This window comes from Microtus oregoni, unplaced genomic scaffold (assembly GCF_018167655.1).
Source record: "Microtus oregoni isolate MIOR12 unplaced genomic scaffold, Mior012 000019F_ref0000042, whole genome shotgun sequence".
NCBI classification, from domain to species: Eukaryota; Metazoa; Chordata; class Mammalia; order Rodentia; family Cricetidae; genus Microtus; species Microtus oregoni.
The window spans coordinates 30,128,622-30,147,691 of NW_024543078.1; the positions used below are offsets into that span (position 1 = coordinate 30,128,622).

Genomic DNA, 19,070 nt, shown 5'->3' on the forward strand with positions numbered 1-19,070 from the left:
AACCTCAAAAACACTGCCAGGAAAAAAGTGACAAAAAAAACCAGATATGGCTTTGCATATGCATATTTGCACATGCATATAAGCTCCAACCCTTGAGTGCTCATGCAATGAAAGCCATGGTTCATAGGCGTGTGCTCAAGGAGAAAATGAGAAAGTCAACATAGGGCTAATTTACATATCTTCTTGTAGCAGTGAAGGGAGGGGAAGGACCAAGAAAGGAAGGGGAAGGAGGTTTATCTCTATCCTTTCATCTCATTAGAAAATGGGGATCAGAAACCAATATGTTAAAATACAGCGCATGAGAGGAGCATGAGGTATGTACACATCCACCCATTGCTTATGCTTGTTGGTTAAATTTTATATGTGATCTTTAAAAAATACACTTGTTTTATGTCGAAACATAAAAATACATTTACTATACACTTACAGTATGCTAGGGGACTGACATAAGGATGCTCCACAAACTAGGTAAGTGGAGCACATCTGCCATGTCAGTACTCAGAACAGGATAACTGAAGGTTCCAAGTTAGCCAGGACTACAGAGTAAGACCCAGCCTCAAAACAAATACAAAAACAAGCCAGTAAATAATTCCTCCAGATCCCTAGGGGTGGGGATGACTCTGACACTGAGGTCTGTTTTCCCAGTTTGCATAAGGCTCTTCTGGGCCCTGGCATTGCCATCCCAGATGAATAACATAGGCAAGAAGAATCTTATGTACTCATGCCTCTGAAACCAGATGAAAGGGCTATGTAGTAATCCACATATCAGCTTTCTGTAGATGCCCAAGGAGAATTACAAAATGGTGGTGGGATGTCTCTGGCCACAAGGAAGGTTTTCTGCACTTTCACCAAACAAGGACAAGTAAGGATCAGGACAGAAAGCCAAGGATACGAGGTGGTGGTGGTGATGGTGGTGGTGGTGATGGTGGTGGTGGTGGTGGTGTGTGTCTGTGTGTGTGTAGGTTTTGTCCATATTGTGACCACACAGTGATTTGGGATGGGAAACTAAGGCTGGTCACATTTTTTTGTTGAGCCTCTGCCCTTTCAAAAGGCAAATCAGGAGGAGGAAGGTATACAATAAACCATCAAGGTCCAATCAAAGAGCCACAGTGCCTGACACACATGGATACACACCAAATCATCTCCTTTAGTGTAAGAGCAAATTGACAGCCAGATATTGGGTCCAAGTCCAGTTAAGCCCAACTGATTGTGAATGTAGGGTAGGTGACGTGGGTATCAGTGCAACAACTGAAAGATGGACATGAACCATCACTCACAATATGCTTAGGCACTAATAAACATAAATTGCGATGGGGTATAGACTACAGTTCAGAAGGCTAGGGTTGCCTTCTCTCACTATTCATATGAGATTTTCCTTTAACTATAGAGACCCGAATCTACAAATACTCAAGTCTTCTCTATAAAATGGAGTCTTATCTACGTGAGGTGTATATACATCCTTCGGCACATTTAAGCTGATCTCTAGGTGACTTATAATATCTATTTGTACCAAATTTTTTTATAAATAGTTGTCTGGCTACATTATTTAGGGGATGATAACAAGAGATCCAGGTGCAAATCTTTTAAGTATTTTCAGTCCACACTAGATCACAATGCTAAGTCTGTACATAGATTGCTGGGTAAACTCTGAAATATTGCCCCGCCCAGATCTTTTTCTCACCTATCCATCCAGTTCTGTATTCTCACAGAGAACCCAAAAACTTAATTTTCCTAAGAGCAAAACCACCCTGAACCACTAATAATGACTAATAGAATGTTTATTCTTGATTTGTGAGTATTACCAGGGAGAGACTTTCCTGAGAGGAAGTGATCATACATAGTGTGTCCGGAGCTGGGCTTTCAGATGTCAGGAATCAAAAGTCTGCAGGGTGAGCTCCAGTGCAGAAAGAATGAAAATATGACTTTCAGAATACATCATAAGAAGTTTAGTTGTCTTCAGTGCTGGAAATAAGGACCCAAGGGAGGGAGGGAGAGGGACGAGGACTGAATCAAAAGCTAAGGTTCTCGCTTGAGTCCATCAGGTCCTTGCGGAAAGAACAGTCAGAAGAGTCCTAGGATGGGGGCAGGTCCCTGAGAATGGGAAGCTGGCATTCACTAGCCTGGATGGATTCTGAAGACTCCAGGTGCTCTGGGAGAAAGATGGCCTCCACTATAGTACTGAATCTCGTGAGTCCAGCAGTTAGTCAGGTGTTTGGACAGACAACAGGCACCTATGATACAGGACATAGCAGGGACCTCCGGTGGCCAGAAATCTTGAAGGGTCTGGAACATGACAGCTGTCAAGAGTAAAGACTCTAATACCACGGGTGGCTACAAAGAGGCTGACAATCATTTACAGACCATGGGAGCCAGGGTTCTGCTCCCAAGAAAACACGGGGCCTTTAGCAGAGTTGGCTGGATTCTGTAACAAGAAAGCAGACAAAAAGCCAGAAGGTGGCAAGGAAAAGGTGCCCTTCCCAACAATCTGATGCTGCAGGAGTCCTTCGTCTCTTGGGTTAAATAAAACCTGGCCCTACCATCATGGGGAAAAAAACTGGCTCATTGGGTAATTCCCAAAATAATGGGATTGTGAGCATCTCAAAGACCAGAACGTTCCAAAAGAAACTCAAGTGAAAACTGACAAGGACCACAATTTCCAGCCATCTTCGGATTGTCAGGAGCCACTCGCTGAAGGTAGTGTTCCCAAACTAAAGCTAATGATTTTCCAGCTCCCACGTGGGAATTTGGTATGTTCCTTCTGTCCTTGCTCTTCGCTTATCTTGATGAGCTCCGACTCCAAGCAAGTTGCTAGAGGCAAGAACTAAAAGCAAAAAGCTTTCCCACTGGCTCTGGAGGACTGACAGCGCCTCAAAAAAAAAAAAAAAAAAAAAATCACTGCCACAGTTTTGTCACCAGGTGGCGAAAGTGTCCTTTCTAACTACTCAAATTATCACAACAGTCCAGGTCACACTCTGGGCACTAGCAAGTGCTCTTCTGTGTGAATATCTCATTAACTTCTAATAGGCTGGAACTGCATTATTCAGAGATGGGCAAAAAGCAGAAGTGACATCCTCTGACTTGGCTTTGACAGAATGAAGAAAATACACCCAGGGGTCGAACCCAGGTCTGGTCTAGAGCTAAAAGCCTTCATTGGTATGGAATCCGAACACACACACACACACACACACACACACACACACACACACCCTTGGCTACAATGACCCTACAATGGAACTACTCTGCTGGATGTCTTACTACCTGGAAGGCGCACCTGGAATGAACTCAGTCTCCTTTCCACCCATTCCACTCTGCTTCCATACTCTCCCCTTGATACTGACTTATTAAGCTACTCACACACTTTCCCCCCAAATCTGGCTGGGAGTAACAGTCAATGTGAGTCACAGGGTGAGTCCGTGGCTACAGAAAGGCTGGCTGGCACCCCGCACCCTGTTTTCTGATGGACAGGCCTATCAGAGGCGAGTTCTGCTCCCTCTTGGTGTTTCTGTCTCCTTTCCATGGGAAGGTGGTGTTTCCTCATAGGAATGAAATAGAACATCATCCCCCACTTCCCCTCAAAGTCAAGCAGCAGCAGACAGCCACGGGGCATTCAGCCTGACTGCCTGTACTCTTCAGAGAAGGCATTTCTGTCATTCCTCGTCCTCCATGCTCTGTCAGGGAATGGATTTGCACACAAGGGGACTTAATTAAGAACCATCCCCAGAAGCTGTCAGTTTCCAAGAATCTGGAAGAAGAAACAAAACTCCATGGACTGTACCGTAAGTTCACAGAGCAGCCTGGGTACAGAGGTGAAGTGGCAGAGCCTTATTCTTAAGCACCAAGCAATAACTTTGTAAGATCCACACCTGCCAAAGTCTTTCAAACCTTTGTGGGAACAATTTCCTCAGAATATTGCAGCTCTTACAGAGATCTGCTGGAGCAGTTAGGAGTAGAAAATGCCGGTGGTGTCCACATGCATGTTTAACTGGTAACAAAGGGTTGAGGAACTGAGAGGAACAGAATAGAGCAAGACAGCTTCCTCTGCTGTCAGCTCAGACATGGTGCCTGCAGACTGACGGACACACAGTCAGAATGGACGCACTGATAGAAAGTATGGCACTTCCGGTGTGCCCCTACCTACTGTTGGCAAGGGCCTGCCTCTTTGATTAGCCTTGCCTCCTCTCTGGACATGGCAAAGAGCAAGTGGGGTGAGTCTTTTCAATGAACATCAAGGTATCACCTAATTCTCCTTCAAATATGGCCAGAAGCTGAGCTCTGAGAAACCTTGAGAAGCTCCTGCCCGCATTCTGAGGAAATAAATGATTTTGCTATCTACCAGGACCAACACAGGAAGGTTGCCAGCATACCAAAGGCCACAGGGCTGGATATAGGCAGTCAGAGTCAGAGACCCCAGCCACCCGCCTTGGGGACCCTAGTTGATATTGAGATGTTTATGAAAAAGCTAATAGTTAATTTACTCACTCACAGATTCCTAAATTAAGTGATCTGTATACGATCAGCTACTCAGAGCCCACGTGTATGACAGAAGTCCCTCTTGTAACTTTCACTAAAAGCTTTCCTAGAAACAAACAAAAAACCTGGAAGACCCAAACTCTTAAGAAATCCTTGGGAGAAGGAGGCAGAGGGTTTACTAGTCACGGACTATATAAAGGAGTAAAATCAAATATCTTTCAAGGAATAAGGGTTTGAAAAGACCTGTGAACCGGCCCCACTGTAGGGAACATGAATTCAATTCAGGGATTGTTCAGGTAGGAAAATGAAGCAGTGAACTAGATGAACAGAGATGGTGTCTGCAGTCAAGTGAAGAAAACTTGAATGCATTAAAACTGATATGCATATAGCTACACATGCATGTGTACGTCTGCACGCGCGTGCACACATACACACACACAGACAAAACACAGCCCCATGCTTCCTTTTGTCATTCTTAGTGTGAGACGGCAAACAATGGTCATCTTAAACAAATAAGGATGACAATGCTCAAATATGTGTTCCTTTGCTTTTGAACAGAGCTGGCAGGGCCACAGCAGTAGGGCTCACACCCACATCTCTAAGGGGGCTCTTCTGCAATCCGGCGTGGATACCACCAGGCCAGCTGTCATGTTAAAGTCCACGCGAGTGCATCAGCTGTCACTTATTGAGTGCTAGAGATCAGAGCATGTTCACCATCTGCACTGCTAGCTCCCCTCTGCTGTCCTCTTCCTCTGCCCCAAACAAGTCCCCTTGGGTGGCATTCACACACGTGTGAAGAGTACCAGCAGTGTTTTCAGGTCACCCAGTCCTTTTGTCTGAGATGTTACTCTCTATGCAAAGGAGCCTACAGGGCTCACTTACCCATAGAGAAACCCACTTTTGCAAGCAGACATACAGAAACCATTAACCTGTGATCGAACCATTAAAGGGTGTCCCTCCTCCTTCCCTAGTATCCAGGGGAGAGATGATCTTATTTTCTTGGCTTCCCGGAGAGCTCTGGAGCCCAGAAGTTCTGCCAACAGCAAGAAGCTGTCCAAGCTGAGACATGAGAGCACAGTTTATCCCTCAGGCCACCCGCCTGTCTTCCTCCAGCCAGAGGGAAGGAACAGACCTGTCAGAATTCTTTTTGTTTTCCAACTCACCCACTTTGCATATCTGTTTGCCAGGCTTAGCTAGGTAGCAATAGGTCAGTGCAACAGTGTTCAGAGCAGTCTTAATCCACATGAGAAGGTACGTGTCTCACTGGCCACATCCAAGGGAACGACATATAGCTCTTCTACTGTCTGAGGGAGGAGGGGCTGTGCCTTCAAAGTGACTGTCAATTCCCAACATACCAAAAGTAATTAATGAGAACAGTCACTTGCTTGAAACTAATTTGATGGTATTTTGCTTGAAGCCTTCTAAAAGCACAGAGAGATCTTTGTAAAAGGCACCCAAAATTTGTTTGAAGGTAAGACTAAGGGGGTGTTGGGAAAGCTGGGCATGTGGAGGATCTGTGTGATTGGATATATTGTTTCAGAACTGCCCAAGGTGTGGCAGGCATGGAGAACCAACTAAGAAGGAAGATCATTTTGAAGTACTCTGATCTTTATTACAGAAAGCGCAATAAAAACAGCTGGTGGTCAAGGGAAGCCTAGTGGTGCCTACCATGGGCAACTTTGGCAAGAGGGAGCCTTCGAATATATCTGAGGTTGATTCCTGGATCTCCTGCCTGGGAGCATTTGAAAGTTGGACTTCAAGGAGTTTCCTATTTAAATTTCCCAATTCAACCTCCAGGGCAAGGAAATCAACCCAGGCATAGGTGTATCTACTTTCTCTGGCTCTCTCCCCCAACAGGAAGGCAGGCACACTGCAGGGTCCACTCATCCAGTACCATGCACCAAGGGTGTGGATTGCCCAACTGCACATAGTAGGCTTTTCCAACCTAGTTTCTATAATCTGTTGCCAGAAACATCTTTTACACGTCTTGTGGTCTAACAACCCCATTAACTGCGACTACAAGCATATGCCATTTTCCCTGCTTATTATTACTTGAAATTATGTTATTAGGCTTCTGTCTGAACAGCAGTTGTATTGGATACACCGACCAGGTTCATACTTGCTTTTCCTGTTTATTCTGTCTTTATTGCACAGTAGCTGGTCTTCAGGAGAGCCTGCCCATGGCAGCTCTGCATACAATATCCTCTCCGGCTGCCACTTCTGCTGAACATCTCTCTTCTGTCCCTGTGCTCACTAGTCTCAGAATAGCATGTGTGTAGACACTGATGATTTCTCCCTAGACTGTAGACTCTGGGAGAAATCAAGAGACCTTAGTTTTTCTCTACTCTGCAGTGGAATGTCTCACTCCTTTATCCTAGCCACATGTCTGCTTCTTCAGACTTACATGCTGACTCACTAAGCTAACTCTTCATCAGTGTCTCGTTTTGTACTAGCTACTTTTCTTGTTACACAAAACAACAAACAAAAGCAATGTAAAGAAAGCTTATTTGAGTATAAAGTATATAGTGTATCGTGGCGGGGAAGTCAAGGTTTTGGAATGGGAGATGGATGCTAATGTTGCTTCCTCAGCCAGAAGTTTGGAAAGAGATGACTCTGGTATTAAGTTTGACTTCTCCCCTTTTTATTTTAATCATTCTGGATCCCTATTCCATTGGATGGTGCAGTCCACAGTCAGAGTGGGTTTTTTCTCCTTCTGGAAGCCTCTTAATGAAATGCCAGGAAGTATATCTCTTAGAGGATTCTAAACATAATCAATGAACAATGAAGATTAACCATTGCAAATCTACTTCTGCTAAACCCACTTACTACTTACTAGACAAAAACTCCTATTTTGGCATTACTTCATTAATGTATGTCACACTTGATTCTTTTACTTTTTTAAACATGGCAAGTAGCTGGAATACATTTTTATCTCTTACCTAGCTGTTTAGTTTTTGCATCCATTTTTAGATTCATCTTAAATGTACTCATGGCTCTTTTTAGAATCTCAGATAGGTTCAACAACTTTGCTATAGGCTGTCTCTCACTTATAAGTCCCCTTCTTTCCCTAATTATGCTTTATTTAGAGACCACTCACATTGCTTGGAATACTCTTTGTGGTGGTTTTAGTAGCCTAGGTGAAAGGTGCATTTCCTCTGTGTGTGCTTGCTAAGGTTAGGTATCTTTGGTGTCTGTTAAAGCCATTAACTTGAGAAAAGCAGATAAGCTTGTTGTTTTTCACACCTCTTGGGGAAGAATGAACTCACTTCCACATCTATAAGAGGGCGTGAGTGGAGAAACTGGAACTACATAAAGAAACCCCAAGTCTCTTTCTCCTCTGAACCGTGCTCCGGCCTTTTGAGGGACAGAGCCTGGCTTTATGCGGTTAATATTGATCTAATTCCCTTCATGGCTACATAGACTCATGAGACTAGACCAATAAGAACTAAGAGGAACCAACAGAGTCTTTCAGAGAGCCACCACGTCAAGGCAGACTTTGCTGTATGAATTAAAATTTCCATCTTTAGGGATCAATCTCTTTTACTTTCTTACCATCTCAGCTATCCTTCTCAAAAGAGGTTCCTTTGGTTGAGCCTTTTTATGCCCCTTTTAAACTTATACATTAAAGGCTCAGTTCTGAAATGGACTCTTTTGGGTGGTAGTGGGAGCTCAGATTGGTAGACTCTACAGATAGATCCATAGCCTCCAAGAGGGTGCCCTTGAAGGGGCTTATAGAACCTTGGCCAATCCTCTCTTTTTGATACCAGATCTTGATGAGGCTGGTTCTAGTCTACCATGTCCTCCCAACATGATGTACACAGCTCCTCTCTACTAGTGAGAAACAAGAGGGCCAACTGAGTATGGATTGCTACTTCCAAAACTGTGAATCAAAAAAAACCCTCTGATTTTCTTAATAGATGCTCTCATTTAAATAAAATACTGACAAATATCATAGTCAGAATTTTTTTTTACATCATATCCAGGATTTTGTGCAGTTTGTAAAAGGTAGAATTTTGGCTGTCTTCCATTTTGCCATGAAAGGAACGGTCTCCCTGTCTTTAATGCTGCCCCATTCTGTCATAACTGGAAATGTATCTACAGAACATTTGAAATTTTGGTCTTCCTCCTTTTTCTACTGTCCTAGGGATTCTGAGAGAACTCACAAGGCCACAAGCAGATGCTTGACATCATCCCTTTCTGCAGATTCGAAAGGCAGCCCATGTCCTGGCCGCACCCCAGTGCCCGACAGAAATAGAATGAGAAGAGAGATCCAGCTGGCAGGATCTCAGCCTGGGAACACATGAGCATGAGCAGCAAGAAGGACTTCCAGCTACATGGTCAGAAAAATACTGTGAAGGATGGTTACCGAGCAGGCGGGCCTTGGTGGAGAGTCATTAGCTGACGGTGGCTATATTGGAACAGTTTTTTCTGTCCCTTCGGACCTCTGCCCTGAAGCCTCCTATCATTTAAAAATAAGCCATCAGCAAGAATTGAGTTGATTACTACTAATGCCGAGTAATAACAAGCAAGAGTGACTCTATCCTCTCCACTCAGAGCTCCCCAGCAGGACCCTCTGAATGTTTCGTATCACAGTGGCCCTGCTTGTCAACTAGAAGGACGCATTTGCTTCTCACTGTGTCTCTAAGATCTATCCTGGTATCTGGCACATAGTAATCGAAACATTTTGAGGAAATAAATGCAAGGGTTGGTTTTATGTTGCAATGTATCAAATATGGAGATTTTATCTGAACAAAAACACTTAAAACACAGCTCCACAAATCTGTCCTTGGTGATTAGGGCATTGTTAGGTAGAGGCCCCAGGAGATCTAAGCTGCACTATGGTGTTGCCACACTCAAACCTTCAGGAGCACTCAGCTGAGCATCCACACGGGTGCTAAGAATAGGACTTTTCTCATGTCTGTTCAGAGCTTCAAAAGCAAACTGTTCTCAGTCACCCCATTCCTTCTGATGGTAAGAGATGTTCAGGGTATTGCTTGCTTTACCTGCCAGCAAACAAGATGGCCCTGAAAATGTCCCAGGACGCCGAATGTAGCAGAGACTCAAACCTTCACGTCCACACTCTAAGAACTGTGTCCACACAAATAAAGAGACTGTGACCTAATGGTCTGGGATCTGAGGATTCCAGGATTCCTTCAGAGGACAACCGGCTATAAGGCACTGAGTAACGCACTCATTTCCTAAGGTGAAACTTCAGGACCAGAGTCTACAAACACAACAGCTGCTAAGTGGAGAGGGGGCCATGCGAAGGAACAAATGGCTTGCTAAGGCACAGTGGTGCCAAGCCTGTTCCTCCACAACTGTCATCTAAGAACCATCCTATTTTCGCAGGAACTAAGCATCTGCATGTTGACACAAACCTTTCACTGGCTCGATATTGGCACTAGATAAACAAATGCTATAGACATGAGCTAACGATTGGGAAGCTTCAGCTGGATTTGATTGGATCCCAGGTAGGTATGGTCTTCTCCAGGATCTTGCCTATGTCTTGAGACCTAATGTTCTTTGATTGACAGATTGGAATCATTGCCCTTTGCTCTTGTGGAATGCTTAGAACTAAATGTTTTTTACTTCACTGCAACTCAATAGTTCATAACTTTAAAGATATAGACATTTACGTTATTTTGAGTCAAAATATCATAAATTCACATAAATAAATGTTTGGGTAAATGAACCCAATTATTTATTAGGCATAAATGTCATTCAGGTGCCCAGGTCTATATAAATGTTCCTTTTGTACAGTTAGGTAGATTTAAATACCATTCTCACTGCCACACACAAAATGCTACTTGCTCAGTGAGAAAAGATAGTAATAGCATTGTTTTTGGCTAAGCAATATCAGCCAAAAGAATATAAACACCATTAGACTGAAAATATGATTGATTTTGTTTTACTGGCACTTATCCAAAATTGCAACAGACATCTATTTAGACTGAAGTTTCAGTTCCAATTTTCATGTGAAAATATTCTTCTCATTGATGGAATTCTAGAAATGAGAACTTTTGATGCAGTTAATAGCAATTTAGACACTCAAGCTTTCAGAGAGGAAGGGAGAGAGAGAGAGAGAGAGAGAGAGAGAGAGAGATTGCTTTAACTCAGTATCCCTCATCCAATTTGTCTGCAGAAACAGAAACCTCACAGTTCTTTCCTACTCAACAGGTCTTGAGCACTGACAGATGGTCCATCAAGCAATTTCTACTAATAATTCATATTTTCTTTTCCAAAGACACACTGATTGCCAGTAGAACTTCTGATTGCTGTGATAACAGTGCTGACACCTTAAATTGATACTATCCAACCAGAAGCAAAGAAACATGAAGTGTTAGCCATCCAATATGGCCTTACTTCAGAGAGCCCCATGAGTTCCACCAGCTCAGCTAACACACTGAATGTGGTTACAGACTCCCATTTAGACCTTAATGAGTTCCTCAGAACCAGAACTCCCACAGTGGGAACAATTTTATATAGATCAAAATAAAACTATTTCCTGTTAATTCAGTCAGCTTCTTCAATAAACGATTATCATCATGGGGGGGGGGGCAAGTTTAAAACTCAATAGAGCAGCAGAGCCGCCTTCTAGCTGTCTGTGACTTGAGAGCACAGTTATAGAGGCAACATAAAAACTCCATAGGTGGCACTCACATAATGGTACTGACACAATTAGATGGGCCAAGCTGATGTTAGTGGGCCTGGAGTTATTATTGCCTTTCCCTGTGTCTTCTTCATAAATACTTGCTTCCTTCATGTAAATATGTCCTTTTCTACTCTGCTTGTCTTGTTTGTCCTGTATTCTCATTGCCACAAGGTCAGCTCTGGTCATCGGCACCCTGTGATATAGACTGAACTGTATCATGACTTTATGACCAAGTCCAATCAAGTCCCAACCCTTTTATCTAATAATCTTACTGCATTTGGAGATCTAGCCATTGAGGGAGGAAATTGAGTTTAAAAATGACGTCACTGGAATGACAATCCAAGAATATTGGCATCCTGGCAAGAAATTTGGGACTTGGGAATTAGCAAAGAGTGTTTGTCTATCATGTGTAAAGCCACTGATCCAATCCCCGCAACAACAATCATGACCACTAGGGAAGAAGGCAAAAAGGAAAAAGAAAAATAAACTTTGAACATAAATATCCAAAAGAAAGAGCAAGTAAAGACACAGAGAGTAGACAGCCCCTTATAAGCCAAGGAAAACAGCCTAGATGGAACCAACCTTGTACATATCTTGACCTTGAATTTCTAGCCTCCAAGGCCATGAAGTAATGCATTTCCATGTCTTAAGGCACCAAGCTTTTTATTTTAATCTTTTTAAAAAAATTGGTACTTGTTATGGCAACCCTAGCTGACAAATATTCCTAGGAAGCACAAAGTACATGGAATTTGTTCTAATCTTGGATGTCTGCTGCTGTCATAATCTGAAAACACAAGACACTTGATATATAATCAAGAGGCAGTGGAAAACATTCTACTACTAATCTCGCCCCCACACTGATCCAGGAATCCAAATGAGATTACAGTCTTCTAGAGGAGTGAGGCCATCATCATGCTTGCTGCCACTATCACCTTGTGGTGTTTTGCTGACTAGTAAGGTTTTCTACCAATATATAGCCATAAATAGTAGGTGTTTTTGTAAAAGTTAAGGTACCCAGAAAGGGGAGAAAAGGGAGGGATGAGACTCTGCAGCAGAAGGGGTGGGGAACATGTGCCCAAGAATGGGGAAGCACAGGAACCAAGGAAATGCTGATCACTTACAGGAGCCAAATGTCCCACACATCACAGGCAGCTGCTGGCAGCTGGCAGCCCCAGAGCTTCATCTGCTGCTCACTTCACCAGGCAGTGCTAGCAACTTCCTCTGTCAGGAAGCAGGGAACAGCCTGTTGCAATTCTGTATCTCCTCAGGAAAGAAAGTCCTTCTTCTCGGAACTGTCTCTAGCTCATAGCTCTGAACGTTACAACTATGTCATACAACAGACTAATGAAGAGATGACATCTCTCTCTCTGAATACTCAGAGCAAATATGTGACCATTTGCAAAGTAAATATCTCTCACTGCCATCCATGAACTCCATGGACTTGAAACTGACTGCATTCTTCCATGTTGATCCTTTGCAGGACCCTCCCCACCAGGTGCTGGGTCCTTGTACAATGTTGAAAAACAACAGCCCACAGGCACAAACGACTTCTATTAGCAACACCAAATAGGATATATGACTAGACATTTACGTGATACCAAAGGCAAGGAGTAAGCAGAACATCATAGAATAAAACCTTTGTGCAAACTTTGTAAGAGAAATCACATAGTTAAATTTATGAAACGTTGCAATATACAAATGTGTGACATAGTTAAACCTATGAAAATTTGCAATATACAAACAAGTGACAGCCTAGCATGTGCAAAGACAGCCTGAAAGTTAAGAATGAAGTCAGGCTGGAGCTGGCTCAGTCAGTTTGCTCTGTAAGTAGGAGGACCAGAGATTGGATTCCCAGCACTCACATGAAAGCCAGGTGAACTCTCATGCTTTGGGCAGAGGGGAAGAATGGAGTCAGAGGGTTTCTAGAGGTGACCAACCGGTCTAACTAAATCAGTAAGTTTCAGGGTCAGTGAGAGACCCTTTCTCAAAAACAAGTCGGAAATCGACTGACTGACTGAGGAGTTCACTACATATTGACCTCTGGTTCTATGCATGTATACACACAGACACACACAGACACACACACAGACACACACACACACACAGACACACACACACATACACACACACAGAGAAAGAGAGAGAGAGAGAGAGAGAGAGAGAGAGAAACAGAGACAGAGACAAAGACAAAGACAGAGAGTATGAAGAGTCACTTGAAGAAGGGAGATGTGAATATGCTAATTTCCTGAGGTTTTTTTTTGTCACTATCACTGCCTCCCCCAGAATTTAAAAACACATTCTCTCTCCAATACCAGTTTTGCAGTCAGAAATCAAACCAGAGGTTGCCCTCCTCCAAGAGGAAAAGACAGCTCCCTTGCTTCTAGTGCTTAGCAATGAATTATGAAAACAGAAGTTTGAGTTCTTCTGTCTCTGTGATTTCAGGTGCAGGGATGGCTCCTCTGGGAAGTGTTTCAACTCTCTATTTCGTAGTAAAATAATTCTTCAGCTCACCTCACAAAGCTCCTCTAAAGTGCCATGGAACTCTATAAACAGAGCAAACAACAAATGTCATTAATTTAACAACTGTTTGCTTTGACTTTGTAAGACCCTGCTTATCTTATGAACCCAAAACACTTAAGGGAATTGCACTGGGAATCCAAAACATCTGGAGAGCTGTCTGGCAGCATCCCCAGGGTACAGGAGGCAGTTCCAGGGTAGTGTTCTTGGCCCTAACATATTCCCTGAGTTTGGGTGCTATGGAATTTTCACCTAAGTGCTTTCTCCAAAGGGCCGAAGCCAAACCACATGGGACACCTGAAGCTCTACCCTGCTCATGAGCCAAAGGGATAGTCGATCCCTCACCTCGCAGAGAACAAAAACGTTGTTTCAGTCACACACCTGAATAGCAACCAGTCCAAATAGAAACTCATGTTTCTTGACCAAAACACAGTTTCCACGCTATCTGTAGAACAGTTCGTCCTGGATTGGCACTCCCCTGTGCTCCCTGTGCTGGGATCCACCCCTCTTTCACTCGGGAAGTCCAGGAGTGCACAAATTTACAGGGGATTCCAATTCCAAAAGGCCTCCCTCCTGTCTTCCAACCTCTACTTCAGGATTTGCAGCTGCAGGATGCCCTCTGCTGGCAGGGGAGGAAATGTCTTTGGCGTGTTAAGCCAAGGGCCAGGGGCAAACCTGTGGAACCCAGGTTGGGATGTGTGCAAATGCAGACAGAAGTCCCTTTCAAAGATTCCCAACCCAGGGGCAGACTTTGCACCCTCACCACGCCCAGCACACTCAAGGAGGGCAGAGCTCCAAAGCAAACCTAAGTCCTAATAGGCCCGGGATGGAGTTCAAGTGCAGAGTAAGGCTTAAAGCATGAGCAATGGGGTAGAACTGCTTAGTTTGATACAAGAATTTGCTCGTTGTTAGCTTCCCCGCCTTCAGCTCGTTATTTAGATCTTCTCTGTCTCAGGTGCTTCTTCATAAAACAGAGATAGATGACCTACCTCCTGGCCGGAAACACAGTCCCACTAAAGCACCGCACATTAGATTCTTAGCCTGGAACCCAATACTGAGGGTCAAGAGGAACAGAATTCCTTGTAGTCCTCTACAAGATTAAAACACTTTTAATCAGAAACTGGCTTCTCGATATTGCGTCCCACCATGTTTTGATAGCTAGTAAGCAAAAAAAAAAAAGTTATCTTTTGATATTTAGGGCATTTACTTGTTAATGTGACCACCATATCCGGGAGAATGCCTGATGTATATGAATGGTCTTTTCGCAATTAGTCAATTACTAAAGACTATGTCCCTAGTGGCAGGGTAAATTACAGTGCGTTTGAAAACAGGTTGAGCGCTTCGTTTCTAAATTAGGAGCAATGAATTCGTGTTGAAAGTATAGCCAATAACTTGCAGCGGTTCCCTTGGTGTCTAGTGAAACCCTTTTACAGCAAATACCTGGTCAATCAATATGGACTCGCCACACTGGTCTTATAAGGACTACCCCAACACTGAAAGGGGGGTGTTAAAGAGGTACCCAAACCACCACTCCCCACCTCAAAGAACCAGGTAGAGCCTTCCCTTCAAAGTGGGGGACAGGTGTCACAGAACCAAAGCCTTTCTGTCCCTTCCTGGAAGGTGCCAAGTAGCCAGCAGGCGCTTGCCTCTTACCACGAACTCCTCCAAAGTCTGGTAGGTCTTGCCCCGGAACTCGCAGTAGTTCTTCCTCTCCTTGCACTGCGGACAGCACTGGCTGGTGTCGACGTGGATGCAGCGCGGGTGAAGCCGCGGGCACTCTGGCTGTGCGCAAAGGGGCCCCTCCTCCGTACACAGACAGGGGCAGGCTGAGGGACCTGGGGCGAACTTCTCCCCAATCGCATACACGAAGCCACTCTCGTCCACGCAACCCTTGCCGCGGTAGTCTGGGTAGGCGTATTCCTCAGGCAGCTCTGGTGTGGGCACGAGTTCTAGGCTGATCGCTTCCTGGGCCGCGGCGGCTGGGGGCTCCCCCTGGGGAGTGTCCCCCCGAGGTCGGACCTGCCAGTCCGAGGCCTTGACACTCCCGCCCTGAGCAGTCCAGGCCTGCTTCTGCTTGCTCCACGCCTCCCGGCTCGCGAGCGCGCGGCTACCCTTACTCTTCCAGTCCCGGGCACTGCTGCCCTCGTCCCTCGCGGCGCGCCCGAGCTCGCTCACCCTCCCGGTGTTGTCCCGAGACGCGTGCTCGCGTTTCTCCTGGCCGGGTTGTTCAGGAGCTTGGGCCAGCTTCTCCAGCGGGATGCTCGGACTGCACAGAGCCACCATCAGGCAGCAGGTGACCAAGAGGGAACTGGAGAGCGCGCCAACTGCCATCGCAGAGGAGCGAGGCATCCCCTACCACGTCCCGGCGGGCGGGCGGGCGGGGAGCGCGGACGATGAGCGAGTCGCATTCACAGCCCGGGGGCGCGCCGCTGCCAGCCGGGAGTCGCCGTCCCTGCGGAGAGAACAGCAGCACAACTGAGCTCCGCGGCCCGCGCGCACCTCGGCCCCGCCGTGGCCCCCACCCGCCTCGGCGCCGCCCGGGCTCCCGCATCGCTCTAGATTAACGAGCTGGACGCCAGAGGCGGGGGCAGCTTGCCCAGTGTCTGTACACAACGGGCTTCTCGGACATCACACATGTGCAGTCATATATAGCAAGGGAAGTCCAACAAAAACACCGGCCCAGGGTCTCCTGCAGCGGAGATTAGTGCTGGTGATGGTCACTGGCAGGTTGCGGAGCCCAGAAAATGCAGCAAGGCGGGCGGGTGCGGTCTGCAAGGCTTGCTCTCAAAGCTCAAATTCCGGCACCTGGGCTAGCCCTCCCTAAGTCGTGCCCGCATTTCCCGCAGGTTACTAAAGGGAGAATTCCGCAGTGGAGTTGGAGATCGACAAATGGGCTCACAGATTAAAGAGAAACCCTTCCTCTCTTGCCCAAGAGATTTGTGCATGGAAAGGGAGCTGGGTTGGGGAGAGCCAGGGAAAACAAACAAACAAATAAACAAACAAAAAACCCACTGCTACTCCAGCTACTCCGAAGACCCCAGGAGGCGTTTGTAACTTCTTAGATGCCGCCTGTCTAGGAAGCACAAGTCCCCTCCGTTCTCTAACCTGGGCACTACCTGGCCTCTGCCTAGTTGACCCGCTTCGGGTTTCCCAAGGCTTTGCTCCCTTGCCGCTATCCCCCTTCCTGTGCCAGACTCTTTACTAGGCGAGTTGGAGGGTGACATGCGTGCTATCACCGGCAACAGCGCTGTCTTGGAATAGCTTTTAATTCGGAGGGGTCTTGGTGATGGAGAAGGAATGTCTGAGTACTGGGAGGGAAGGTGGAAGGTGCAGGGGAATAGGACTAGGGCCAAGACTATTTCATTAAAGCATGTTGTCCAGCCTTGGTAGATTTCAAAGTTTCTGCCCAAAGGAGCCTAGAGCCTCAGACACCTCTGGTCACAGAAATGCCGATCTATTTGCCTCTTCTAAGCACCCACGCTCTCGGTGCGCACCAGTGCGTCTGACCCCTTTGCCTCAGCCTTCTCTATTAGGACTCTAATCATGCTGGCCCCTGGCTCACGGCCAACCCCAGTGAATATCAGCTAGAGCGAATCGCCCATATTTAAAACTTGGGAGGTAGGAAGGGGTCCTCCCCAGCGGCTGGGCCATAGAATAGTTTTCGGAGGCGTCCCCATGCCCGCGGCGTGGACCTCCAACATGCACCCTCAACCCAGCGGACTGGCACCTACATACATGAGCTCAGGACGCGGGAGGGACGCCGGGCTCTAGCGGGCGCGGTCCCGGGGCTCCAGTGCCCATCCTGGGACTGGCGGGGCACCAGCGCAGGGCGGACCGCGGAGTGCACAGTCCGACCTGCGCGCTCCGCCCGGCGCGTGCACCCAGCTAAGGCATCTGACCCAGCCGGTTCATCCCGCAGCCAGTGGCCGGTAGCCTCGGCCCCGAGTCCTGTCAGTGCTAGCGCCGCCTTCCGCCGCTCATCCCTGGTTCTTGTCCCTGAGTCTCCAGCACGAAAAGCGCCCAAGCCCAGTCTAGCTCTCTCCGCTAGGCAGGCAAGGAATATCCCCCAAACTGAATCGCGGGGACTGGCGGGCAGTCTCTGTTCCCAAGAAGAGAGGAGCGGCTCCGAGTGCGTCCCAAGGGCCAATGGGACGCAGGCTGGCTGGGAGCCCGCGCGCCCGCCGCCTGCCTCCTGTCGCAGCTGCCTGTCGTGGGGCTTGCACCCCGCTGCTCCCTCCTCCGCTGCCCACGCTTGCGAGGCGTCGCCAACGCTGCCTACGCTGCCCTTGTTGGGTGGGAGGGCTCCCGTCGCATGCGCTGCGGTCGCCACCGCCGCTTAGCCCACCTGTCAGTTGTTCTCAGGCTTGCTTTTCAATCTTTGTCACTCACTCCCCTCTGGACCTTTTATCTTGGCTTTTCTTCTTTCTGTTTATCCTTTTCTTTAAAATCCTCTCCCCTAATTGGCCCCCTCTGGCTTTGCTCTCTGTGGACACAATTGCTTTTGTGGCTGTTGGAAACGTAAACCAAACTGTTGAGTTTGGAATCGTAAGGATGTGTTAACATAGACTGTTGGGAGGTTTATTCCGTCTTTATGTCCAGAAACCCAGAGGTCCAGACAAGGAAGAGTGAGAAACTCGGGAGTATATCAAGCAGCACACCCTCCGGCTTGCACCACAGAGGCAGCAGTGGCTGCTGCTGCTTTTGACTTGTTCTTATGCTGGAGTGGGAAGCAAGTCCGTTAGCGCCACTCTGATCTTGAACAAGAAATTTGCTGCTTTTCTTGGATAAAAGAATAAAGGCCAGTGGTGTCTGTTCAAATTTATCTCTGAAGCGGGATGTTTAAGGAAATATCTATTTCCTGGACTGTGGTTACTGGCCACGCCAAGGTTTCTCAGATAGCTGCACTACTTCACAAGGTTAGGCCCTTTGCTGACAGTGAGGACTGTCTTAGGACGAATTATTTTCTCCGACTTTATGTAGATGTGATCAACCGAGGTTTAAATGGGGAACCTGAAACAACAGGGCCTAGAAATTCCCTGGGAGACCCTCCACAGGAGAGCAACCATGCACACTGATAAGAATTTAGACAGTTTCCTTGCTACCACTCTTGTCGCCTTCAGGGATGAGAAGAGCTGTCTTGTGCCTGGGGGCTGCTGCCTTACCTCCAGCGGTTCCCTGATCCTTTCCCAGTACTCATCAATCATAACTCTAGTGCTGTATGATGTCTCTGATACAGATACCACCACAGGGTATGGTGAGAATGGGCTGGGGTTGTGATCATTTCGAATTTGAGAAGTCCTCCATGGGGTACCTAGAGACAGCATCAACTGTGCTGTAGAATCAAGGATGTTATTGCTAATTGCCCCACTTATGAAATAGCTGTGCACTTTCTGGGACTATGTAATAATAAGTGTGAAGAAGCATAACTGAA

General features: G+C 46.5%; 1 protein-coding gene across 1 annotated transcript in view; it reads right to left on the reverse strand.

Moving 5' to 3' along the window:
• Vwc2 (von Willebrand factor C domain containing 2) overlaps positions 1–17,859 on the reverse strand; it is a 153,541-nt gene extending 135,682 nt beyond the window's left edge. Inside the window, exons 1-2 of the mRNA XM_041669424.1 lie at positions 17,375–17,859; positions 15,293–16,091 (exon numbers count right to left, since the gene is read on the reverse strand). Coding sequence (XP_041525358.1) covers positions 15,293–15,988 — 696 coding nt within the window. The 5' untranslated portion in view covers positions 15,989–16,091; positions 17,375–17,859. The remainder of the gene's footprint in view (positions 1–15,292; positions 16,092–17,374) is intronic.
• Between the last annotated feature and the right edge of the window lie 1,211 nt (positions 17,860–19,070).